The 21,670-nt window shown below is 38.7% G+C and overlaps 2 protein-coding genes across 3 annotated transcripts in view; both read right to left on the bottom strand.

The window, feature by feature from the left end:
* Nucleotides 1-7,466, bottom strand: part of alkbh3 (alkB homolog 3, alpha-ketoglutarate dependent dioxygenase) — a 14,611-nt gene extending 7,145 nt beyond the window's left edge. The window contains exons 1-8 of one of the 2 annotated variants that reach the window (XM_015060531.1): nt 7,360-7,466; nt 6,541-6,629; nt 5,236-5,342; nt 5,121-5,155; nt 4,930-4,977; nt 4,459-4,562; nt 2,408-2,496; nt 1,155-1,364 (exon numbers count right to left, since the gene is read on the bottom strand). In XM_015060531.1, the coding sequence (XP_014916017.1) occupies nt 1,155-1,364; nt 2,408-2,496; nt 4,459-4,562; nt 4,930-4,977; nt 5,121-5,155; nt 5,236-5,342; nt 6,541-6,619 (672 nt within the window). In that variant the 5' untranslated portion in view covers nt 6,620-6,629; nt 7,360-7,466. Of the gene's footprint in view, nt 1-1,154; nt 1,365-2,407; nt 2,497-4,458; nt 4,563-4,929; nt 4,978-5,120; nt 5,156-5,235; nt 5,343-6,319; nt 6,400-6,540; nt 6,630-7,359 lie in introns of those variants that run through there. The other variant, XM_015060532.1, reaches the window with a different exon arrangement.
* Nucleotides 7,467-8,841: 1,375 nt separating this feature from the next.
* Nucleotides 8,842-21,670, bottom strand: part of hsd17b12a (hydroxysteroid (17-beta) dehydrogenase 12a) — a 24,876-nt gene continuing 12,047 nt past the window's right edge. Inside the window, exons 2-11 of the mRNA XM_015060529.1 lie at nt 19,920-19,966; nt 19,040-19,115; nt 16,799-16,906; nt 15,378-15,442; nt 15,184-15,228; nt 14,770-14,804; nt 13,875-13,956; nt 12,961-13,026; nt 11,885-12,034; nt 8,842-10,131 (exon numbers count right to left, since the gene is read on the bottom strand). Of these exons, the coding sequence (XP_014916015.1) occupies nt 9,991-10,131; nt 11,885-12,034; nt 12,961-13,026; nt 13,875-13,956; nt 14,770-14,804; nt 15,184-15,228; nt 15,378-15,442; nt 16,799-16,906; nt 19,040-19,115; nt 19,920-19,966 (815 nt within the window). The 3' untranslated portion in view covers nt 8,842-9,990. The remainder of the gene's footprint in view (nt 10,132-11,884; nt 12,035-12,960; nt 13,027-13,874; nt 13,957-14,769; nt 14,805-15,183; nt 15,229-15,377; nt 15,443-16,798; nt 16,907-19,039; nt 19,116-19,919; nt 19,967-21,670) is intronic.

Here is a 21,670-nt window from a genome sequence, read left to right as displayed (position 1 = left end):
TTTTTTTTTATAGATGATTGGAAACCCTCCCTGTTTCTTTCCTTTTTTTTTTTTTTTTTTTTTTTTTTTTTTTACAAAGTTTTAAAAATTTATTTATTTCAAACCCTAAAAATAAAAACAAAAACAGTGGTTCTGTAAAAATGACAAAATTCCTATAGTAGATATTTATCTTTTTTCCTCAACGGGTCATGTAATCTTTGCGGCTCTAAGAGAGTTTAATTTCACTGGAATGAGAGTGAAAATGGCTCTTTGGATTGCAAAGGTTGCACATTCCTGATTTACATCTAAAGCATCTTACCTGCTGAAACTTGCATTCAGAGAAATAAACAGCTTTTTCACCAGACTTCAGCTGTAATTAAAACTACATTTTCCCTACATGTGAGCCAAATTTTGGCCCTGATGCCCAAATCAAACTGAGGATTAAAAAAAAACACAAATACACAAATTGAACCCTAACATAATATTTTTAGGGAACTGTAAATCTAGTTTACTGCCAACAAACTGGTCCTAAAAGTGAGCAGAAATTCATAAAAACAGAGTTTCTGCAGGTTTCACCAAATCAAATTTAAGACTTTTTAAAGTCATCACGGATGGAATTGAAGTCCGATGTGTCCGCAGAAATGTACGAACATTGTACAGCCAATGAGTGTCAAAACAGCTACCTAGCTAGCAAGAGAGTACTAGTAGCTACTTAGCGGTAGCCTCAACCACAATATGCTTCTGTAGGTCTGAAACGCCACAGAAATGTACAAACATCATCATTTATCAGGAGATAAATTTAAGCAAAAAAATTCTAGCTAGTAAGGAAGGATATATTAGCAGCTAGTTAGCGAAAGCCTCAACCGTAACACATATTCGTAGAGCCGAGTGTTGCTCAAACTTTTACCTGACAGAAAAATCCCACAAGAAAAAGAAAAACATAGAATATATAAGATCAAACAATCCAAAATTTAAGACCTGTGATTGACGTATTTAAGGCCAACTTAGTCTTTTTTAGTTAATTCAAGACATTTTTAAGGCTTTAAATGTGGATGTGTGAATTTAAAACTATTTTAAGGACGTGTGGGCACGCTGCTTAATAACCATGCGTAAAAATGAAGCAAATAGTAAATATTTGAGGTCGGGGAAAGCAGCTGTCGTCGCCCTGATCTCACCGCTGAAGGCTGCTTGCGAAGGCTGAAGGCTCTGGTGTCGCCCAGACTCAGAGACGCGATGGTGGGCGTGGGGCCCAAAGAGGCCTCGTCGTCGCTGTGCCAGCCGATGCTGTCGTGTCCGTCTCGATACAAGTTACACAGCAGCGAGTTGAAGGTGCAGCCGCTGGCCTGCTCCACCGCCTCTCTGAGGGCGACCAGCAGCGGATGCCACTGCGTGGAGAGGAGGAGGAGGAGACGACGATGAAATGATTCAAGATGGGAATATTGAGAACATCGTCACAGAGCTGTTAATCTACGGTGGAGTATCGGGAACTAAAACAAAAAATTATTGTGGGCATAAAGTTATAATATTACAATAATAATATATCATACAAGAAAAAAAAAAGTTGAAATAAAACGAGAATACGGTCGTAACACTACAACTTTATTCTGGTAAATTACAGTTCTCGTACTTTGACTTCAATCTTGTATTATTTTGACTTTATTTTAATAGTATTATGGCTTTATTCTCATAGAATTATGACTGTATTCTCGTGTTTTCACTCATTTACTTTTTCTTTGCGTGGCCATAATTGTAAATCTGTCAAAATAAATAAATAAATAAATATGCGACAAGAAAATAAGATAAAAACACAGCTGTGTGAAATAAATTTGGGTGTTCTTAGACTTCACCCCTAAACTTCAGTAAATTGTAAAGTGACATTACATCACAGATCATCACAAAGCAGCATAAACCGCTTCATGTTGAAAGAAATACCCTAAAAGATGCAAAAAATAATTATTATTCCATTTTTAAGATAGGAGTATAAACATTTCATTGCCTAAAAGGGAATAAGTAAGCATTCCTTTAGTGGACGCTTGATCATTTGTAGCAAATAATCCATAAAAATGCCTCCAACATCAACATGTGAAAAGCTCAGGCCTTTCTGCTCCACTTATCAATACAGTGTGGAGCTGAACTGTTGATTACGTTTTGGATTCACCGATTAACAGCTGGACAGCGTAGGCCCTTAACAGGAGAGTTTTCTTAAACAGAATTTGAAGTTAAAACTATGAGACAAGTTGAGGAAATAATAAATCGTGTATATATTTCTGTTCAGTTTTGGCTCACTTACTGTTCTGACTATGCTGTTCTTTCAGCAAATGGCCTTTTTTAGAGTCTGTAAACTCCAGTTAACAATTAATTGATTACTGGTTTCAATAATCGATTGATCACGATTAATCAGATCAGCCTGATTAATTGTTTCAGGTACCTGTGTGTTGGCAGCCATAGTGGAGCGAGAGTATGTATACGGTAACTCTCCGAACCAGCAGGTGAGCCTGGGCTCTTCATACGCCTCACCTGGACAAATAGACACAATCAGAGCGTCACAAAAATGTTCATGTTCATAATAAGAATGAGAAAGTCACAATAATGTTTATTAGAGCGAAAGCATTTAATTATTATTATTATTTTTTTTTAGAAATTCAATGCACTTCTTTAACACAAACATCAAAACTGTGGCAAGCCTTAAAATCCTTTCTGAATTGACTTTTCTTCACAGAAAACAGCAGCAATTTCAAAATAAAAGCATCCCTAATGTCTTTAAACAACATCAGTAAATAAATTGAACCTTTTCAAGTTGAACAGAGCAGGAAGAGAACTGGTCCTAAATCGTTTTTCTTTTTTGCTTCTGGTAAACCATTTTGCCACCAAAGTGTGTTTCCAGCCGGCGGCGGAGCGAAGCGGACGACTGAATCTAACTTGACTCTCGTTCTCTTGTTGCCTTTGGGCCTCTCCCGAGAAACGATTCTCTGGCTCTCTGCTTATTTTGGCCGATCCTCTGGTACAGAAACACGGTCGAACCAAAACAAACTGCATGACAGGCCATCACTTGTACTGGGACTGAATTATGACAGGACCCGGGGAACGAGCGTTTATAAGTATGAGAAGAAATTTAAATACTTCTTCCATAAAAAGACAGGATCAGAGGGAAAGAAGTTAGAAGTTTGTATGTGGCTTAATTTAGACGCCAAGTGGATGGAAAAACTGAGTCAGAGCATTAAAGTGGCCCAGTAAAAAAAAAATAGACAAAAATATTATCAATAAGTATTTTAAAGATAAAAATACCTTTGTGAAAATACCTCACGTTTGATTTTAATTACGTTTTCTGGTCAACCACGATTCCGAAATTGTGGTGTTTTTTTTTACATTAGCGTAATAGCGACGATGGTTTGTGTCCATTTGTAATGGAAATGCAGGCTGTGTTAATGAAGTCAGGTGGAAAGTAACAGTCTAAGTCCATTTACAGATGAACTAGTTTACAATCCTGTGGTCCAAATGGGCAGTCCGTGTTGACAAAGCATAATGTGCAAGAATATTGGAATGATTAATAGAAAACTGTAGTAAAGAGTTGGTTCATTTTGCAGGAAGTCTCTGTTCTTCCTTGAGTTTATCCACGCAGAAACAACGTCTGTTCAGACTTGTTCTCTCTTTTGTTTGTTGTTGTTTTCTGGTGTTTCTTCCTTCCCTCCCCACCGACTAAAGATGAAAATACTTTATTAAAAAAGGAAATGCTAAAGTGGAGGAAGACACCCTGGAACTGTGACCCTGAGGCCATATAAAGATTTTGTAATCTCAATGCTTCAAAAAGAAAGAATAACGCAAACAAAATGGCAGAAACAAAGCACGTCTTCTCTCAGCAGATCCTTCAACCAACACCAATCGTATGTTGTCGACAAAGAATGAAGACCTTATAAAACCTGACCCTGACCTCTCACCCCCCACTAGGTTTACATCATCCTGCTGTCATGTCTGAAGCGGCGCTGTCGCGGAGCTGCTCATCAGATGGACGAGAGCCAGCAGGGAGGAAAAGGAGACTGGAGGGAAAAGTGTGGCTTCAGCTCAACATGATGCCTTCATACAGAGTGAATGTTGTGTTTTTATCCAGTTTAATCAATAAACCAATTTCATTTGCACATTTCAACAACAAAGTTGAAAGTGTTTTACATCTTGAAAGCTTTTCTTTCTTCTTTTTTTTTTTACAGCCGTGAATTGTGAGTAACATTTTGTCAAGTGTCATCAAAATCATCAACACACATCAGACATGTTGGTCGACGTTCCAGTTACTATGGGTCAGAAGGCAACTCTGATTAATAACTCTGTTAGACAAACATCTGCGAAACCTGAAGTAAACAAACGTTTCAATGCGAACCCAAAACAAAAAGCTGAACTGCTAAAGCTATTCTAGATTATAAACTATGTGATTCTGTTCCCCCCCACATTGTGCCCTATTGGTCTGGAGTTGGTTCTGCTGGTACCCACCCAGTCTGTAGTTCGTCTTCTGGGACCATGGCAGCTCCGCTAGCAGCTTACTGAACATCCAGTCAGCCTCCTCTGGTGTGAGGAACCCGGGCCGCAGCCGCAGCCTGAACGCGTTCAAAACAAATTTTATATATATATTGATACAATCATTTTTATGGTTAGTGATGAGGTACACGGGATGAAGTAAGTAACAATCAGTACGTTTTAATTTATTTACATTTGATGAAGATAAATTTGATTGTAGCCTCTTTCTGTTACATGTACACATAAGACACGAACTAAGACATGATGACGTTTTTATTTGTCGAAATTCAAAAGGTAATCCGTGACCGATTGTTTGAGTGACTGCTGCCACCTAGTGGACTCAAACAGCCACTGCAGATTGGTTTTAGCTTCAACAAGTATGGTGGATTGTTTGTTTAAATGTCTGGTGCTTAAACACGTTTCCTTCCTCACTAGCAACGTACTCACCAAGACACCCCAGAAGGCCCGAGACTTATTTCATAATCACCCAAATGTCTGTTGAAAGAATTTATTTTGTTATTCTTTGTTCATCTCTGTTTAAAAGAACTGAAATCTTAAAAATATTCCCTGTAACAAAGGGTCAAATATGTGCTTTCAATCCAAATAAGTCTTAAAAACTGAACCAGAGTTTAACTTACTCTATTACTTTCTCTGGAGGCACTTCTCTTATTGGCTGCAGGGATTGAAATGACAGGAAGTTTAAGTGTATTTTAAACTCAAACACAGCTGACATGGATCAGTTTTATAGTTCACCTTGGAGGGTTTGTGAAACTCAAATGCTTTAGATGTTTTCTGGTTGCCAAATCCCCATGTACCAGAGGCGGCGTTAACATTTTTGGGTTGATTGTTTAGGCTGCTCGCTGTAAAGGGGGAGAAAGAAAAATAAAAAATAATAATAATAATAATAATAAAAAAGGCTCAGATTTTCTGTCTATTATCCTTTGTTTTTAGAAAGTGGTAAAATGTGCCTTTCCTTTGATTTTGAATAGTTCAACTACTATAGAAAGCAGAATTGCGAGTCTCCAAGAAAATAAAATATTAAAAGGGACAATATTATGTATTTTCTGGGCACCTGGTGCCATCTTGTAGCATAAGTGACTATGTTACCTTCAGTTGTTACAAAAACGCGTATATGTCAAATATGACTTTAAAAAGTGTTGATTTTGTAACTTAATGCTTTGAAATTAGGTCTCTGTCTCTTTAATAAACTCCTGCTCTCTCTGAAACTCTTCTTTCAGAAAGTCATCACAATACAGCTTCTCTATTAACCCTTTAACAAAATTTTTACCAGTGATGCTCTGAGAAGTAGCTCCTATAATGAGCTCAGTAGATACACATTTCCATCAGGTGTTTGCTAACTGATGAAGGCTAGTCTGAAGGAGCTGAGTGGGGGAGTCACAGGAGAGGGCTGAAAGCTGTGTCCTTCAGGAGGGTGTACAATTACAGCACGATGTAAAACTCAAAAAAGACAATTTTACATAATACTACACCTTTCCTTCAGAGTTTCCACCTCAGAGCAGCCCTCCCCTGCTACTTCTCTCCTCAGCTCCTTCAGATTAGCCAGCAGCAATTAGCAAACACTTGGAGGAACTGGAAGAAGTAGCTCATTATAGGAGCTACTTCTCAGAGCAAAAGCAAAAAAAAAAAAGATGTTAAAAGGTTAATAGAGGAGCCATGTTGTGATGACTTCAGGAAGAGCAGGAGTTTTTAAAGAGACAGAGGACCAATTTCTCTGTTTAAAAGAACTGAAATCTTAAAAATATTCCCTGTAACAAAGGGTCAAATATGTGCTTTCAATCCAAATAAGTCTTAAAAACTGAGCCAGAGTTTAACTTACTCTATTACTTTCTCTGGAGGCACTTCTCTTAATATGACTTCAAAAGTCAGAACTTTTGAAGTCATATTTGATATGTACAGCATTTTTATGACAACCCAAGGTAACTTAGCAACTTGCTTGTGCTATAAAATGACACTATGTGGCTGGGAATTACATAATACTGCCACATTAATTATCAGAAATGTCCATTTTCACAACTGAAAAGGAGACCTTAAAATTACCAGTTTGACTGTTTGAGGGTTTTGGCAGCTGTTTGGCCCAGGAACCCTGGACTCTTGCACGCTGGCGCTTATCTGACATCCCATCCAATCTGCAGTCAGACAGAGAGATGAATAAACATGACCTATTATTCACATTTAAGATCATTTCTTCTCAAATTAAACTAAATAACACATCAATGCTGTTGGATATGAGTGTTTTTATTTTTTATTTTATTGAGCAAAGTCAATGTCTTCCTTTGAGAATCCTTCCATTGATTTGCTTAGTTGTAAGATAGAGGCGGAGTGTCTTTGTCCACAACTAAACACTTCTGAGGTAAAGATGCGATTATGTGATGTAAAAATTGAAAAGAAAGAAAGAAAGAAAGAAAGAAAGAAAAGAAAAAAGAAAGCTGCCGTATGTGAACGTGGAAGCATTTTTATATTTGTTTTTTTCAGGAAGGTAGAGTTTTATCTCGATTAAAAACCGATTTACAACAACACATGAGAGCAAATAGAAAAACCGAGCATGACCTGTAGATGAAATTAGAAACACAGTAAAGATACAGAGCATTCTAGCTAGTAGCCTTACGTCTGCAACATCAATGCACTCGCTATTAATAACGCAAAAGTACTCTTAAATTAATAAAATACGTCGAAAGATAAGATGCCCTCAATAAAGTGGCTCTTCTGAAGCTTTTAGTCAGACTGTCCGAACAAATGTAAGCAAAAAGACTCGTGCATTGGGAGAGAAAACAGCCAGTCTGTTAAAAGTTACGTAAATATTATTAGAAGCTGACAGATTTATGAAAAACATCAAAATAAAAACCTTCAAATACTCACCTAAATACCAGCTCAAGTCAAGAGAGACTTACAATAATACTGATGTCTGTCAGCCATTGCTACCGTGTTACAGAAAAATAGATCCTACTTCAAACTATCAAGCCTCATCAAGGTTCCTATGCAATGTTCATGTCTATGGTCTCAATCATGTAATACATATACCCAGTTCTTAATGCGTGCACTGTACCTAAAAGTAACACCATATTTCCACCTGAACATATTATTAAGCAATAATTGAAGTACTTTTAAGTATATACGTCATTCTGTTTTACTTCATGGTCACTGTTAAAGATAAAAATCTAAACTATTTAAGACCAAATCGAAGCAGTTTAAAGATCTGGACATTTACATAACAAGGCCACTGTACTTCAATTAAACTGTACAGAATAAATTTCAATATTTAGAAATTGTTATTTTTATTTTTTACAGGGGTGTGTCACACTTTCAAGTCTCTTAAAAATATAAAAATATAAAAATGCCTTTGACACACTAAATGGATCAGGACATAAGATGCAAAGATTGCATCTTATGTCAGCATGCTGGAAAATCTCTATTACGTTAGTTTTGGGAAATGTCGTCTCTGCTGCCCAGATATTGAGCAGTTAGCATGTCATGGCAGTCATGACACTGCTGCCTAGTCTTCAGAGTCCTTATCAGATTTGTTGCAGGACCAGAGATCATCACTCCCACATATTTATCCCACCTTTGGGATAAATAAAGTATTTCTGTACTGGCACAATTTTGTGAATAAAATCTGAGAATAAATGTTAACCAATAAAACACAAGAGATACTAATGCTGTCAAATCTGACTTCTTGTGATCACCGTCATGTATCTGTTCTGGCTTAGATCAAATCTCATAGTATTAAAACATTTAAAATCTAAATGTAACATGGGCCCCAGATTGTTCAGCATAACATTCACTCATCTCCAATCCTTAAGCACTGTATGGTATGTGAGATCATTTGAAAGAAAAATAAAACAGCTTCTCTGCCTTGTCCCAGTACCAACTAAAAACAACCAATCAGAGCCAGGAGGCGGGTCTTAGCGCTGTTGATCTCTCCTGGTGCCCTCACCCTCTTTACTTGCCCTCTGCTGAAGCTTTTTCCCGTCAGCCAGTAGTGAATGCTAATGCTAGTTAGCATAGCCACAGTTGAGTGCCAATAAACATTTTCCTATAAAGGCAAGTCGTTTCTCGTTAATATGTTTATCCGCAAGTGCATGAAAATGATTGACAGCAGTAAGACCCTCCTCCTGGTCCTGATTGGCTGTTTTTGACCAGCAGCTGTGCATTTCATCCCACAGCAACAGTAGGTCAGGAGGAGATCGACCTTTTCATAGATTACCCATCTCAACACACGTTCAACTCCATGGGAACAGTTTTAACAAATATGTATAAAAACTATTCTGGTTAAAAGCTTTAACAAGTAGTACAAAACATTTCCAATTTAAACATGCTCATACACACAAAACAACACAGAGCTTGTTCTGCCAAAGCTTTTTATTAACAAACAGAAAAGATAAGCAGAATTAATGCATTTTACATTTGGAGCTCAATTTGTAAGGCATATAAAAGAGTAGAAAAAAAAATTCACAAGAAAACCACAAGAGATCCAGGTCAGGCCACATCATATGGGGTATTGGAGCAGGCATAAAGTATATATGTATATAAAAAAAACAAAAACACTTGCATTGTTCGATTTTGAAAATTTAACACTTGGTGGCATCTGAACTAATCGCCCATAAAAAACGCAGATGAAAAGCTGATGATGCGACAACCCTAGTTTGATATTAAAAAACTCCAGTGAAATATTCGCTCAGCATTTAACAGAGGGATCTGTCAATATTGGAGCCATTCAGATACATTAAGGAAAACTACCAAAAATAACAGTCAAGTGATTGGAAAATAATAATAATAGTTCACTCTTCCCATTTAAGATCCTGCCATGATAAATCAAAACAACCACCCCGTCATTGAATCCAACCGTTTCTAGCAATATTACAAGAAAAGAAACTAAGAATTTGAATAGACTAGCATGGAAGAGGCGACATGTCAATACAAACAACCCACCACAGTGACACTTTAAATGATCTGCAAGACACAAGATCAGCAAACAAAAAAGAGGAATGCAAGTCAAGTAAGACAAATAAACAGGGATAATAAAAGCATAAACTGCCTTTTTTTTTTTTTTAAATATCTCACATTGGTAAAGAGAACTAGGTTCAATGCTGGTGCTGCAGATTTTGTGTTTTACATGTGCATCTTACAAATATACAATAAATAATTATATATAAAAAATATGCCCATCACCATTTTTCACTGCCTACTACAGGAGGGTTTGGTTTTCGATTTGTTTTATTATTTCCACCGTTGGTGTCGATGGAAAAAAGAAGAAAAAACAAACTAGCGCTTTATACCACACAACTTCCTGAATTCTTTGGCCACATCTACCCAGACAGACATCAGAGGCAGATCATCGCAGATTTAAGTCTGTTGTGCACATTTACTCAAGGCATAAAACGGGTTACATTTCAAGGCAGCTCCGGAGGATGGAAGCACACCGACGTACTTCCTTAGGCACAGTCTCGGTCAAAAAGGGAGCTGCTGCCTGCGTCGCCTGCGGCCTCGCCGTTATTCAGTTTTCAGACTGGCTCCGTTCCTTTGCTCCCTCAGCTTCCTCCTGTGCAGGTATCCTGTGCGCTGGAGGCGGTTCATTCTGGCCCCCAGGAAGATTACGATGCTGCTCGGCACCAGCCGGGTGGTCACCCAACCCTGCAAGCAGGAGACAAACGCACAACATTAACCTTTGGAGTTGGTTACATATAGATTAAAAAAATTAAATCAGATTAATCACACTCTAGCGTTGTGATTTATTACTACACTCAACAATGGACGCTTGAAATATAAATGCGTATGGAGTTATGGTTCTTGCAGGAATGGTGCCCTGAGCAAGCCCCTCCTTCTGACACTTTCCAACTAATTAAATGCAAGTAATTATCTGGTGTTTTTTTGTACCAGAAAGCAAATGACGTAGTCTCCCAGGACTCAATAACTAAGGGAAACTTACTCCACCACATATGCATGCCATTAGTAGCAAACTTATTCACAGGAGAACTGACAAGATTTCATTTTATAGTTCTTGGGTGCCCCACTCCTTTATGATGCCGCCCTGAGCAAGTGCCCATACAGCTCATATCAAAGCCACCACTGTATGCACGGTTTTCCACAAAAATGTTTAAGAAAATCTTTATTTTCTCAATCTAAACATGTCTGAAGATTCTCAGTTTTCCAGGTCTTTGTCTCCAGGAAGTCATTTTGTTTTAAGCGTTGACATAGAAACGTGCTTCTCCATGGGAACCTCTGTGATGAGGCAACAGTCGCTCGTCCTCATCCAGCCAAATGTAATTTGCGCATGTGAAATTTCAGGCTCGTATATGTAGATGTGCAAACGTGTGTTGGCAACAAAAAATGTTTAACTTTTGTTGCTGCTGCACAAATCTTTCGACTTTTGCCGTTTGTTACACCCCATGTGTTAAGCCTATAATATGCTGCAGTGAACTATGGCCAAAATAGGTAGTTCCATTAATTTGAGTTATGTAATAACGCATTAAAATGTCCAGATCAACTGTATGCATTAACTTTGACAGTCCTCTTAAAATGCATCAAGATTCTGACAAAGTTGGTGGTTAATGTAATTTGACTGGTTTTGTTGCACAAGTTGTACCTTTAATTATGACAGACATTTCACTAGGGGTAAAATCTGGATCATTCCAGGAGCTTGATAGACCGTTTTGATTTGTTTCAATGTGCTGTTGGAACACCCATCTGTGTCCAAATCTGAAACATTTCACTCAAACCGTCAGACTCAAAAGCAAAGTAATCGTACAGTTTGTGCAGGAAGCACTACAGTGCAGGAGTTGAAGCTACAAATCCAAACGCACTTTGCCGATGCACAAAGAAAACAACCATCTTCAAATTTTTCAGCTTCACCTTGAACCACGTCTACAAGAAAATGATTTCAAAAGCCACACCCAAACTTATTTTGTAATGGATAAATCCGGCCAATATTAGCATCCCAGACAAGCCCCCACCTCAAAATCAAAGGAAATTAATAAACTGCTAAATACAAGGGCTGTTGGTGAGGAAACCAACTTAAACCACCATTTTTGATAAACATCATTGTCAAATGTCCAGCTATGACTGAGTCAGAAGCTTGTTGATAGCAACAAAATGTTTCCCAAATATAAAGGACTTTTAAACAAACCTTGAGCATGAAGAAATTTGAACTTTTACACTTGAATTTAGATTTTTTTAAAAATCATTGAAGTGGCTTGTGTTCATCCTGGGCAAATATTTTTAATTCATCCTCAAAAGGTCCAAAACTTAAACAAATGCCAAAAACCAAGTAGAGGAAAACTGTGCACCAAAAAGTAAAAGTATTTTCAAACTTTAACCTGAATAACAGAAATTTTAACTTAGGTATTCTCTTTCGATAACTGTATATATATATATTCGTTTTCCATACCATGACGGCGTGGGGGAAGTAGCCGTTGGTCTGGTTCTGCAGACCCACAGTGTTGAGCTCAGCTGCTACGTAGCGCTCCGGGGTGGGCTTATCCAGGGTGGGCTTCCTGATGCGGGTCATTTTGGTTGCCACAAAAAAGGGAAGCACACTCTAAAAAAATAAAAAGAGAAAAGACAGAATTTTACTACATGACAAGTAGTGGTACAGTACAGAGAAAATGCAGTTCAACTTCAAATCTCTCTCACACTTATGAATACTTTGGCCACAAGGTGGCATAAGTGCACCGCAGTGTTGAACGGAAAAGCCCCGTCTTATGTGAAGCATGTTTCCATCACCAACAATGTTTTAAGCTAAATTTGGCTCTCGGTTCCCCAGAGCCAAATTTAGGCCCGTCACAATAAATCAATTGCATGATAAATTAAAAAGTACCCCAATAATTTCCATTTGCATGATTTATTATTGCTCTTTTCTCTCCATCTCCTTCTACTGAACCCAGGATGACAAAAGTTTTCAGTCTGGTGATTTGGTCACAAATAGACTATTTTTTTAGGGACAATTTTGTTCACAGATTCATTTTATTTATTGTTTGTTTTCTTTACTTGTTTTTTATAGCTAAAATGTCTTCCAGTATCAGAGTTAAATGTACAAAAGAATTTAAAGTTTATTGATCTTTGAGAAATTGTTCTTGCATTATTATTATTACTACCTGAAAATGGTGATCAGAAAAAAGTTTGTTGCAATAACTTGAGGGACCATTTATTGTCCAGCAAAAATGACGACATTTATTATCATTTTTAGTCAAACAAAAAAATAGCTACACTTCATTTAAGAGGCAGGAATTTAAAAAGCTGTACGTTTCAAGTCTCCTTCAATCTTATCATATAAGGGGTTTAAAAAAAAAAAAAAGTTGTGGATCAAAATCCAAGAAGGAATCAAAATTATTTTACTGTTGTAATGTCTACCGGTTCCTCAGCTCCATGCATCAAGATTTTACATCAGAACTCCCTGGGCATGGCGTACTCATAAAAAAAAGATGAAGTAGCGACTCGGCCTCAGCAGACAAGGCCCAAACCAACCTGAATGATGATGCCCTGCCGTCTGTACTCCTCATGAAGGCCGCGGGAAAAGAAGTCCACAAACGCCTGCGAACAGAGGCGTAAAATACAGTCAAGCTTTTCATCAGCAGTAAAAAGTCACAGAAGAAGAAGAAGAATGGGCCAATTTGAACGTCCGGCACTAAAAACACCTGTGAGACATCATGAATGGCGCCGAGTGGTCAGTTTGACCTCGCCTGTTTTTATGTCTGTAATTTAGTGTAGTTTTAAGTTAACTTTTATCAAGAGTTAGGCAAAAATAAGTCATTCTTTATGGTTGTTTTTTTTTAAGTCAGACACTGTTTTTATCTGGAGAATTTAACCTAAAGTTAGTTGTAACATGTTTCACCGCAACAAAGACTCTACATCAGTTTGCAGAAGCAGTTACTGTTTTAAGTGACGTACCAATATTTACACAGAATCTGTTGGTATCCATGGTGGAAAAATGTGCAAAAAGTCCTAAAATAAATGTTTTTAACCAAAGAATCTCACTGAATAAGTTCAGGCTGATCAGACTTAGCTGCTAAAGGGATATCAATAAGCCATTCCACTAATGTCGAGAAAAAAAGAAAAAAAAGAAAAAAAAAGCAATTGCACCATGTCTATTAAATAAGAAAGGCAGTTAAAATCACACTTTAATAAGTTTATTCGTGTGATAAGTCACTAAAAACCCAACATGATCTCCAAACTACTTCCTGTCGTGGTTTGTGGCAACATCCGGTTATTGATCATCCAACTTGTGTGATATTTTCGCTCCACTAAATGAATGCACATGAAGTCTGGACATTATGTTATTGTTTTAATGTGACGTAATGTTGCTGCTGCATTGTGTGATTTTAATGATTTCAAATCCTTACCACAGGATTTGAAACAACAAAAACGGATTAAGCGCATACCTTGGTTGCAGAGTAGACTGTGAGCAGAGGGACGGGATACATGCCGCTGGCAGAGGAGATGTTCAGGATGACACCTTTGGATCTGAGAGAGCAACAAAAGTTCAGTCAGTAAATTCAGGAAGAGCAGAACAAAAAATTTAAATACTCAGAATGAGAAGAACATTTCAAAGATGGAGAGGAGAATAAAGTCTGGAAATGCAAATATTTCCCCACCATTTCTTTGTCGATGTTTCTCTAGATTTAAATAAAAAAAATAATAATTACACAAATTCTAGATATTTTCCAGACTGTAGGAATCCAGCAGAGCAGATATAAAAACAAAAATCGTTCTGTACGTCACATTTCTTCCTCAGAAGCAAACTTCTTTATTAATACATTTAGACAGTTATGGCAAATTTCATAGAAAGTTAATCCTGCATGCGCGCACACACACACACACACACACACACACACACATACAGAGTCAGGGGATGGTAGTGGCCTGTCTGCGTTGCCATGGCAGCCTGTTGCTGCAGTGATGTAGTGAAGACGCTACAGCCTCACACGGCACCAAATGTGCCTCTGTTTCCATTGGCCGGCGGGAATCACATGGGAACGGAGCAGCCAATCGGGTGGGAAGAGCACTTTGTGTGAATTGAAAGCTTGTCAGCATTGCGAACAAAGGAGGAGAAGGAAAGAGATGCAGTGATGGGGAAAAAAGAAGAAACAAAACTAATTTCTCCTCCCACTTCCGAATGAAAAGTATCTGGTTTATATATAAATATAAAGAAAACAGCATTCCTCTCAAAAGATGATAACTGTTTGTGGAGATCCTAGTTGAGGTGTGTGCCTCACTCCATCACTCTGCTGTTTGACTGCAGTCATGTCGCAAAACATGGAAGCCCCAACAACTCACCTCGCTACCATTTTGGGCAGCACCAGGCGAGTCATCTACAAAACAACACAAAAACAAAACACAATGAGTTCAGTCGGTATTAATAACTGCAAACAATAGCAGGAGAAGAAAGATGACAAGAAAAGAAAAAAAGGACTAAAAGTAGCAGGGTGAGAGATGGACAGAAAAAAAAAAGCAGCAGAGAGAAAGCGTTGCGTGGGTGGCGAGCACAGACAGCGTTGGTGTAGTCCACCGTTGCTTTGGGAACAACTGAGACACTGCAGGTACCAGGGTGGGAAGAGCAAGAAGAGGAGGAGGGGGAAAAAGTAGAGGAAATAAAGGAAAATATGGAAGGTAAAAGCAACAGGCTGGCTTTGGGTCGCGACACTGATGGACAATTTACAGTTATTAGGAAAAACGGAGCAGAATCCTCACCTGGCACACCGAGGTCATGTTGACGTTGATGGTGTTTGTGATGAACTGAAACACAGGGAAAGTACGTTCAAGTTAGGAGTTCAATTAAAAAAAATTATTAAAGAGGTATTTGTTAAAAAAAAAAAAGAAGAAAAAAAAAAAAAGGACTTGATTTCAGGAGATTTCCCCCCAATCAGTAAACCAGATTTACTCACATTTTCCAGGTTAGGAATGTGGAGGTAATACTCAGGGTACGGGTAGGAAACACCTACATTATTAACTGTTGATAGAAAGAAAAATATGTTTTTATGTGTTCATAAAACGTATAAGAGCTTCAGAGTTTTACAAAAAAAAAAAACATCTTCATCAACCACAAGGTGGCAGCAAAAGCCAGCAAGCACAGGGAAGGGATTCACAAAACGGCAGACACAGCCACACCTTGCAACCAGTGGAGCACAACTGGTATCATAAAAAGAACAAAGAGTTCCTTAAATGTTCAGCTGAAAAGTACAGCGTGAACTCTGTAGATGTACGGCCAACGTCACCGCTTGGCACACACACAAACACACACACTGCTGACCCCGGGGACGTTGAAGAAACGACGGAAAAATAAAAGGTTTGTTGAAATATTTCGGAATGATTTCAAGAGGTAGAGCAGGTTTTTTTCTTCCCCTAAAAAAAAAAAAAACATGCAAAAAAAAGTAGGTGGGAGATTTTATGCCAAACGGTCATAATACCCGATTGAAAGGGATGGATGGAAGAAAACATGGTGCCAAGACACAAATAAACCGATCCAAAGTCAAACTATAAGATGTTCCTCAATTTCAAGACAATTCCAGCCTCTCATTCAGCAACAGCATAAAGCCCAAAGTTTACAATAGCAAAGCTAAGCTTCTCTCTGTGGAACATGTCAGTCTTCAACATTTTATGAAGATTTAATGTTATCTAAAAGAAGACATAGCAAGACATTGTCAACTTTTTGAATTGTATTTTTTGGTTTTACGGGAGACGTTTTAATCTTTGGCATCTCTGGGATTCCTGCAAGTTATAATGTCAAGATTTTACACTTTTCCAGATTCAATCGTCTCGATTTTGAGTTTTTGTTACATCAACTTAGAGACTTTGGATTACAAAGAATATTTCTAAAGAATCATAACATGCAGGCTAAAAGAAGAGGATTTGCTTCTGGATTTGAAATTGTTAAAAAAAAAAAAAAAAAAAAAGGACTTGAGGGATTTTCTCCCATTTATGCATCAAAGAATGGATCCTCAACCTTCATCGGATTTGTATAAAAACAGAAAACACAGATCAAATAACATGGTTGGTGCATTAATAGAGGGAGTTTGTTTTGATGGACTTGAAGGGAAAACATTAAAAGTTCAGATTTTTCTGGATTTCACCTCTGAAGCTGTGAATGAAAGCTTGACCATTATGCAATATTAAAAACAGATTTTCAAAATCATCCATTTAGGATCCAGGGTATAATCACTTATATAAAAAATAGTAATTAAAAAGGAGAGTTAAGGAAAGTCACACAAAGCAGGATAAATATCGACCGATACGACACTGTGAGAGTAAACTGACAGGAAGAAATAAATGAGGAAAAAAAAAAAAAAAAAAACAAGTCCGCTCTTACCAAGAACACCAATCTCCAGATCAGCCAGTCCTTCCTCAATTTTGGAGTAAATATCCAGTTTGACAAAGTCGACAGCGATCGTCCTGGTCTCCACCTTAAACTGCTCCTCTGTAAGAGGAAAACAAGACTTCATTCATTTCTCGGTAACAATTACACAGAAAGGTGAGAAAGTCTTTGTTCTCAAGAGGAAAAAAAAAAAAAAAAAAAAGGACGGTTAAAACAGTGCATGTTTAAAAGGTCTTTCACTATCAAGTCCCAAGTTTCCTAAATTAGACCCAACTGGATGTTCCTGTTGCAAAATTTGTTCCCAGTCGGTGTTGGACATGAACTGAAGAGGGCGCTGTGCACCAACAAACTAGAGTGGTGGTCTTCTTCGACCCCCTCTGCTTCATGTTTGACGTTTCTGCTGCAATTACAACCCATTGTCCAAAGACTTGTTCAGCAGAGGAAGAACTGCTGGGATGAACCTGAAACATGAACTCAGTCAACGGAGTCGGCTTACGCTCTACAGATCTGGGCCCAGAAAAAAAAAAACCAAAAATTTAAATTTAACAAAAGACAAAGGATAAAAAGTGGGAGAGATTTCAACTACAACAACAACTAAAGGGTGGACTGCAATGTATAAAGTCTGAAACACTTTGACAAAAGTAGTAAGAGCCTCCTGCATGTTGAAGACAAAGTTCAGGGACAAAAACAAACAGATTGAAATAAGTCTGAGTGGAACATGGCAGTAAAAAAAACTAAATCACAGGTGGGATAAGGAGGGTTGCCAGGTTACACGTAGGGCAGGTTGGGTTTGTCAGGCTAATCGTGAGGGAGGCGTGCCAGTAATTGGCACGCCGCTCCTCGCTCGTGACTACCCATCAGCCCCCTCTGTCGACTGGAGGCACGACAGGGGGAAACCGCGCTGTCAGAAACAGATGGGAATGAGACGACGAGTCTCCGGGAGAGGGCACCGTTTACGGACGAACGGGGCACGCTCGTCATGCAGCCGAAATCTGGACAGAGAGCAGAGAGGTGGACGGATCTCCACCGCAGGCAAGAGGAAATGTGAACACAGAAACAAGTTGGCGCAGTTTCTCGAAGCAGGGCGGATATTAATCCCTTCTTCCCTCTGAACAACGAGGAAGTAAAACAGCAGGTTGCATTGCACCACTTGAGTTGTGCAATGCAAAGAACTTGTGTAATTTAATTGCACGAAAGGCGAGGTACTCTTAAAAAAAACAAAAAAAAAACTATAGCTTCCTTCCCCTTCCCATCAGTACCAGGCTAACGGTTGCTAGATAATCTTCCTGTGACTTGTGGAGGCCCAGAACCGTTTTCAGCATCATTTGGGTGTTCAGAGGAATAAGGGCGTCTTCACACCTGGTAGTCTGGTAGCGTTGGTACAATCTGGGATCAAAAGTCTAACATTTGCAGCTTGCTTTCACACCGTTCAAAGGTTTTGGTTAATTTGGCAGGGCACACTGTTCTCTCCCTCACCTGTGGCGTCGCTGCACCAAAAGCTACTGAGGGAAATGACACACAAAAACAAAACTCTGAAGAAGACGCTGAACGCAACTTCTTCGCAAAAAGGAGTTGTGTCAGATTTTAGCGGTTGTGGGATTTCTCTCGTCTCTGGTGAAAGACCACCAGAGTAAGACTCGTGTGTTTGCTTTGGTTGCATTTACCCAGAATGCCCTGCGCTGCAGCCCGCTTCCTGCTTTTGAAGCGGTCTCTGGTCCGCTTGGAGTTCACATATGCATTCAAACCGCACCAGAGTTCACTTCAATTGTACTGAGACCAAGGTTTATAGGTTTGTTCTTTAGGTCTGCATCAGAGTTTAATGACACGTTCACATCCCCCCAAACCAACCAGACTGTCTATACAGGTCGTCACCATCCGCAACGGCTCTCTAAAGATACTTGGACTATCGGAGTTGCAACAACATTTAATTTCCATTCCATGAATAAATCTCTGAAACAGTTAAGCAAGCAGCTTAAAAAAAGATTGAAATCAGCCAGAACATTCTGAGCAATCTCAACCCTCTCTGTTTGGAATCTAATAATCTATTCTGTTAAAAATACATTTAATTTTTTTAACAGAACAAATGTTAGAAATCTATTTTCAACATCAAACGAACTGGGGAAGCAGTGCGGGCGTCTAACGCGTCGCCTCGCTCCCTGCGCTCACATGTCCAGCTCCCAGGCCCAAACAGAAACCAGCAGCCAAACAATCAGCTTCATTCAGGCCAAAGCTCACCAAGTGACCTGGCGACGTCATCCAGCTTCTCCTGGGAGCGACTGATCAACATCATGGCAAACCCTCGACGAGCCAACTGCAAATCAGAGAGGAGAGAAGCCTGAATCATGTCACACAGCCTGATCATCATGATGATGAAGAACAGGTAGTTTTATTACTGATGGTGAGTACAGAGGAGGTCAAATGATGAACATGCTTTTATGGTAGAATAGCTGAAAGGTTAAAGAGGTGAGCAGCTGCCTTTTTGTACATGAACACTATTAAAAAAAAAAGAAAAAAAAAAGTGCAAAACTCATCTGAGGTGCAAACAGCCAAAGGAGCACTAATATATATATATATATTTTTTTATCAAAATCATATTAGACTTGACTGGCTCTGATCGAAACGCCCAAAACTTAGACTTTTATCAAAGTCAATAAGTTCTGCACTTTGGATTTGCCAGTAAAGGCATATATTAAATCAAATAAAGGTAAGAGACATACGCTTGGATGCATCTGTGGCGATAGCTCCAAATGTTTTTTTTATTATTATTATTGTATGTAACGAAGCTAAAGTAATCAAGAAACCTGCCACATATTTTCTTCCTGCGTACATCATAGCATCGTCCTTAGAATTAAAAATTTCAGAAACGACCAGTCAGTCCTAAACAACAAAAACCAGCATCAGCTAGAAAAAGATCAAATTGGTGCAGCTTTTGGATGTAGGATTTATTATTATTAATATTGTTATCATCATCATATTTATGTGCAACAAGTCTGTGTGCACCTAGATACGCCTGCACACACTCTCCCTACTGTGACCTATGAGTGAACAGTATGAGTCACAGATTTTCCAACAAAGAAAAAAAAAAAAAACAACAACAAGTAGCAGGGAGCCTCACCTCCTCCGCGTAGGATTTCCCGATGCCGTCCGTGGCTCCCGTCACAACTGGGGAGAAACGAGAGGGAAAGAAGTGAGAGGTCAGTGGAGGTCAATGTTGACAAGCTCACAGTACGAATAACAAAGTTAATATTAAGAGTCTCAAAGTTGGGACTTAAAATATTTCAACTGAAATCACAACTTCCAAGTGTGACAAATATAATCCAACTGTTACAATGACTCGGTCACGCTTCAGTGCAGGGGGAAAAAAAACTAAACGATGATCCCTAATGACTGAATTTCCTCTCGGTGAGGCAGTCACAAATCAGATCTTTGTTTAAAAAAAAAAGTTACGACCCAGCTGCAGCAGCAGCAGCAGCAGGTTTGGCCACTTGCATCAGTCAACGCCCCGATATGGAGTCAAGCCAGGAAATCTTACTGTGCACAAAGACAGTCGACACAAATTCAGTTGAACACACCCTGCAATAACATTCATCTGCTGGGGAAAATGGCTTAGATATGTAAAGCCTGTGTGTCCAGATTTTACAGAGGTGTTTCATTAAATCAGCCAATTTAAGCTTTTTTGTGTGTGTCAGGTTTGTTTTTCCCTCACTTACACTCCGGTCATGTCCTGAATAAAACAGATTTACACACTGGTACGCACAGATATTTTTTTTTCTTGCCATTCCTTCCCCCAATTCTGTTCTCAGTTGGTTCATACTTTGTTCAAATAAATAAGAAAAACAAGACAGCATGTAATCGGATAATATTTCTGCTTTTTAAATTGTAAACATATTGCTGACTTCAAGAATTAGGTAAAAAAAAAACATTTTAAAAAATCTGCTGCTGCTCAGGAAGACAGAGGCCGTACGGCAGCATATTTAGAGCCGACGTGCAATACAGAGAGGGGTGGTGGTTATATAAAAATAAATGAGAACATCTTGCATTAAAAAAAATCAGATGACAACCATGGAATAAAACCCCAGAGACGATCTGTAGCAAAAAGGATGGAGACGGTGAGAAACTGGCCTAGAGGGTTGGTTTGAAGTTACAGATCGGATTGCTCTTTGCCAGCCTCATGAAGACGACATCTATACCATAACTGAGCGTGTGAACGATCACCATCACAACAGTGATTTAAAGAGACCGACACAAAAATAGAGCATTTAGGGAGTGAGACATGGAGTTACTGAGGAGCATATCGAATCGGCTCAAAGTCAAGATCAGAGGGCAAAGAATCCTTCCTGTCCACAGCCTTCAACAGCTCAGAAGAACCTTGAATTAACATGAGGTACAACATTTAGCTCGTCTTTGGTAAAGTAATTTTAAAAAAAAAAATTCAAATTAATCCCAGACGCTTTGCTTTTTGTGACGTACTCGTCGATGCTCCCTAGTTCAGAAAACGAGCGGAGGACAGGAGGTACCAGCGGCAAGTCAAGTGTGGAGAAGAAAGGATTTGGTGAAAGCAGCCGATTCTCGTAGAAGACGACGGCAGGAAGGGCTGAGGAGTCGGAGGCAGCAAGAGCTTCACCTTGTCAAGGAAAAAAAAAGAAGCTATTTTTAAACTTGTGCTGCCCATCGACCCCAACCAAACTGATTGATCAGAGAGCGCAGTTATGGAGTTTAGTGCTGCTTACAAGAGTACAAATGCATACAGACGATATGTTGTAAAAGCATCTCTGTACATGTATATATAAAAAGGTTGATGAAAAATTTATGCAGGTAGAGGACATTCTCTTGCAAAGGGCTAAAAAAAAAAAAAAAAAAAAAAAA

The sequence above is a fragment of the Poecilia latipinna genome, unplaced genomic scaffold (assembly GCF_001443285.1).
Source record: "Poecilia latipinna isolate Pla-1442-1.1 unplaced genomic scaffold, P_latipinna-1.0 Scaffold1723, whole genome shotgun sequence".
NCBI lineage: Eukaryota > Metazoa > Chordata > Actinopteri > Cyprinodontiformes > Poeciliidae > Poecilia > Poecilia latipinna.
The sequence above is the reverse complement of the archived record's forward strand: the minus strand, read 5'-3'. Positions and strand labels throughout refer to the sequence as shown.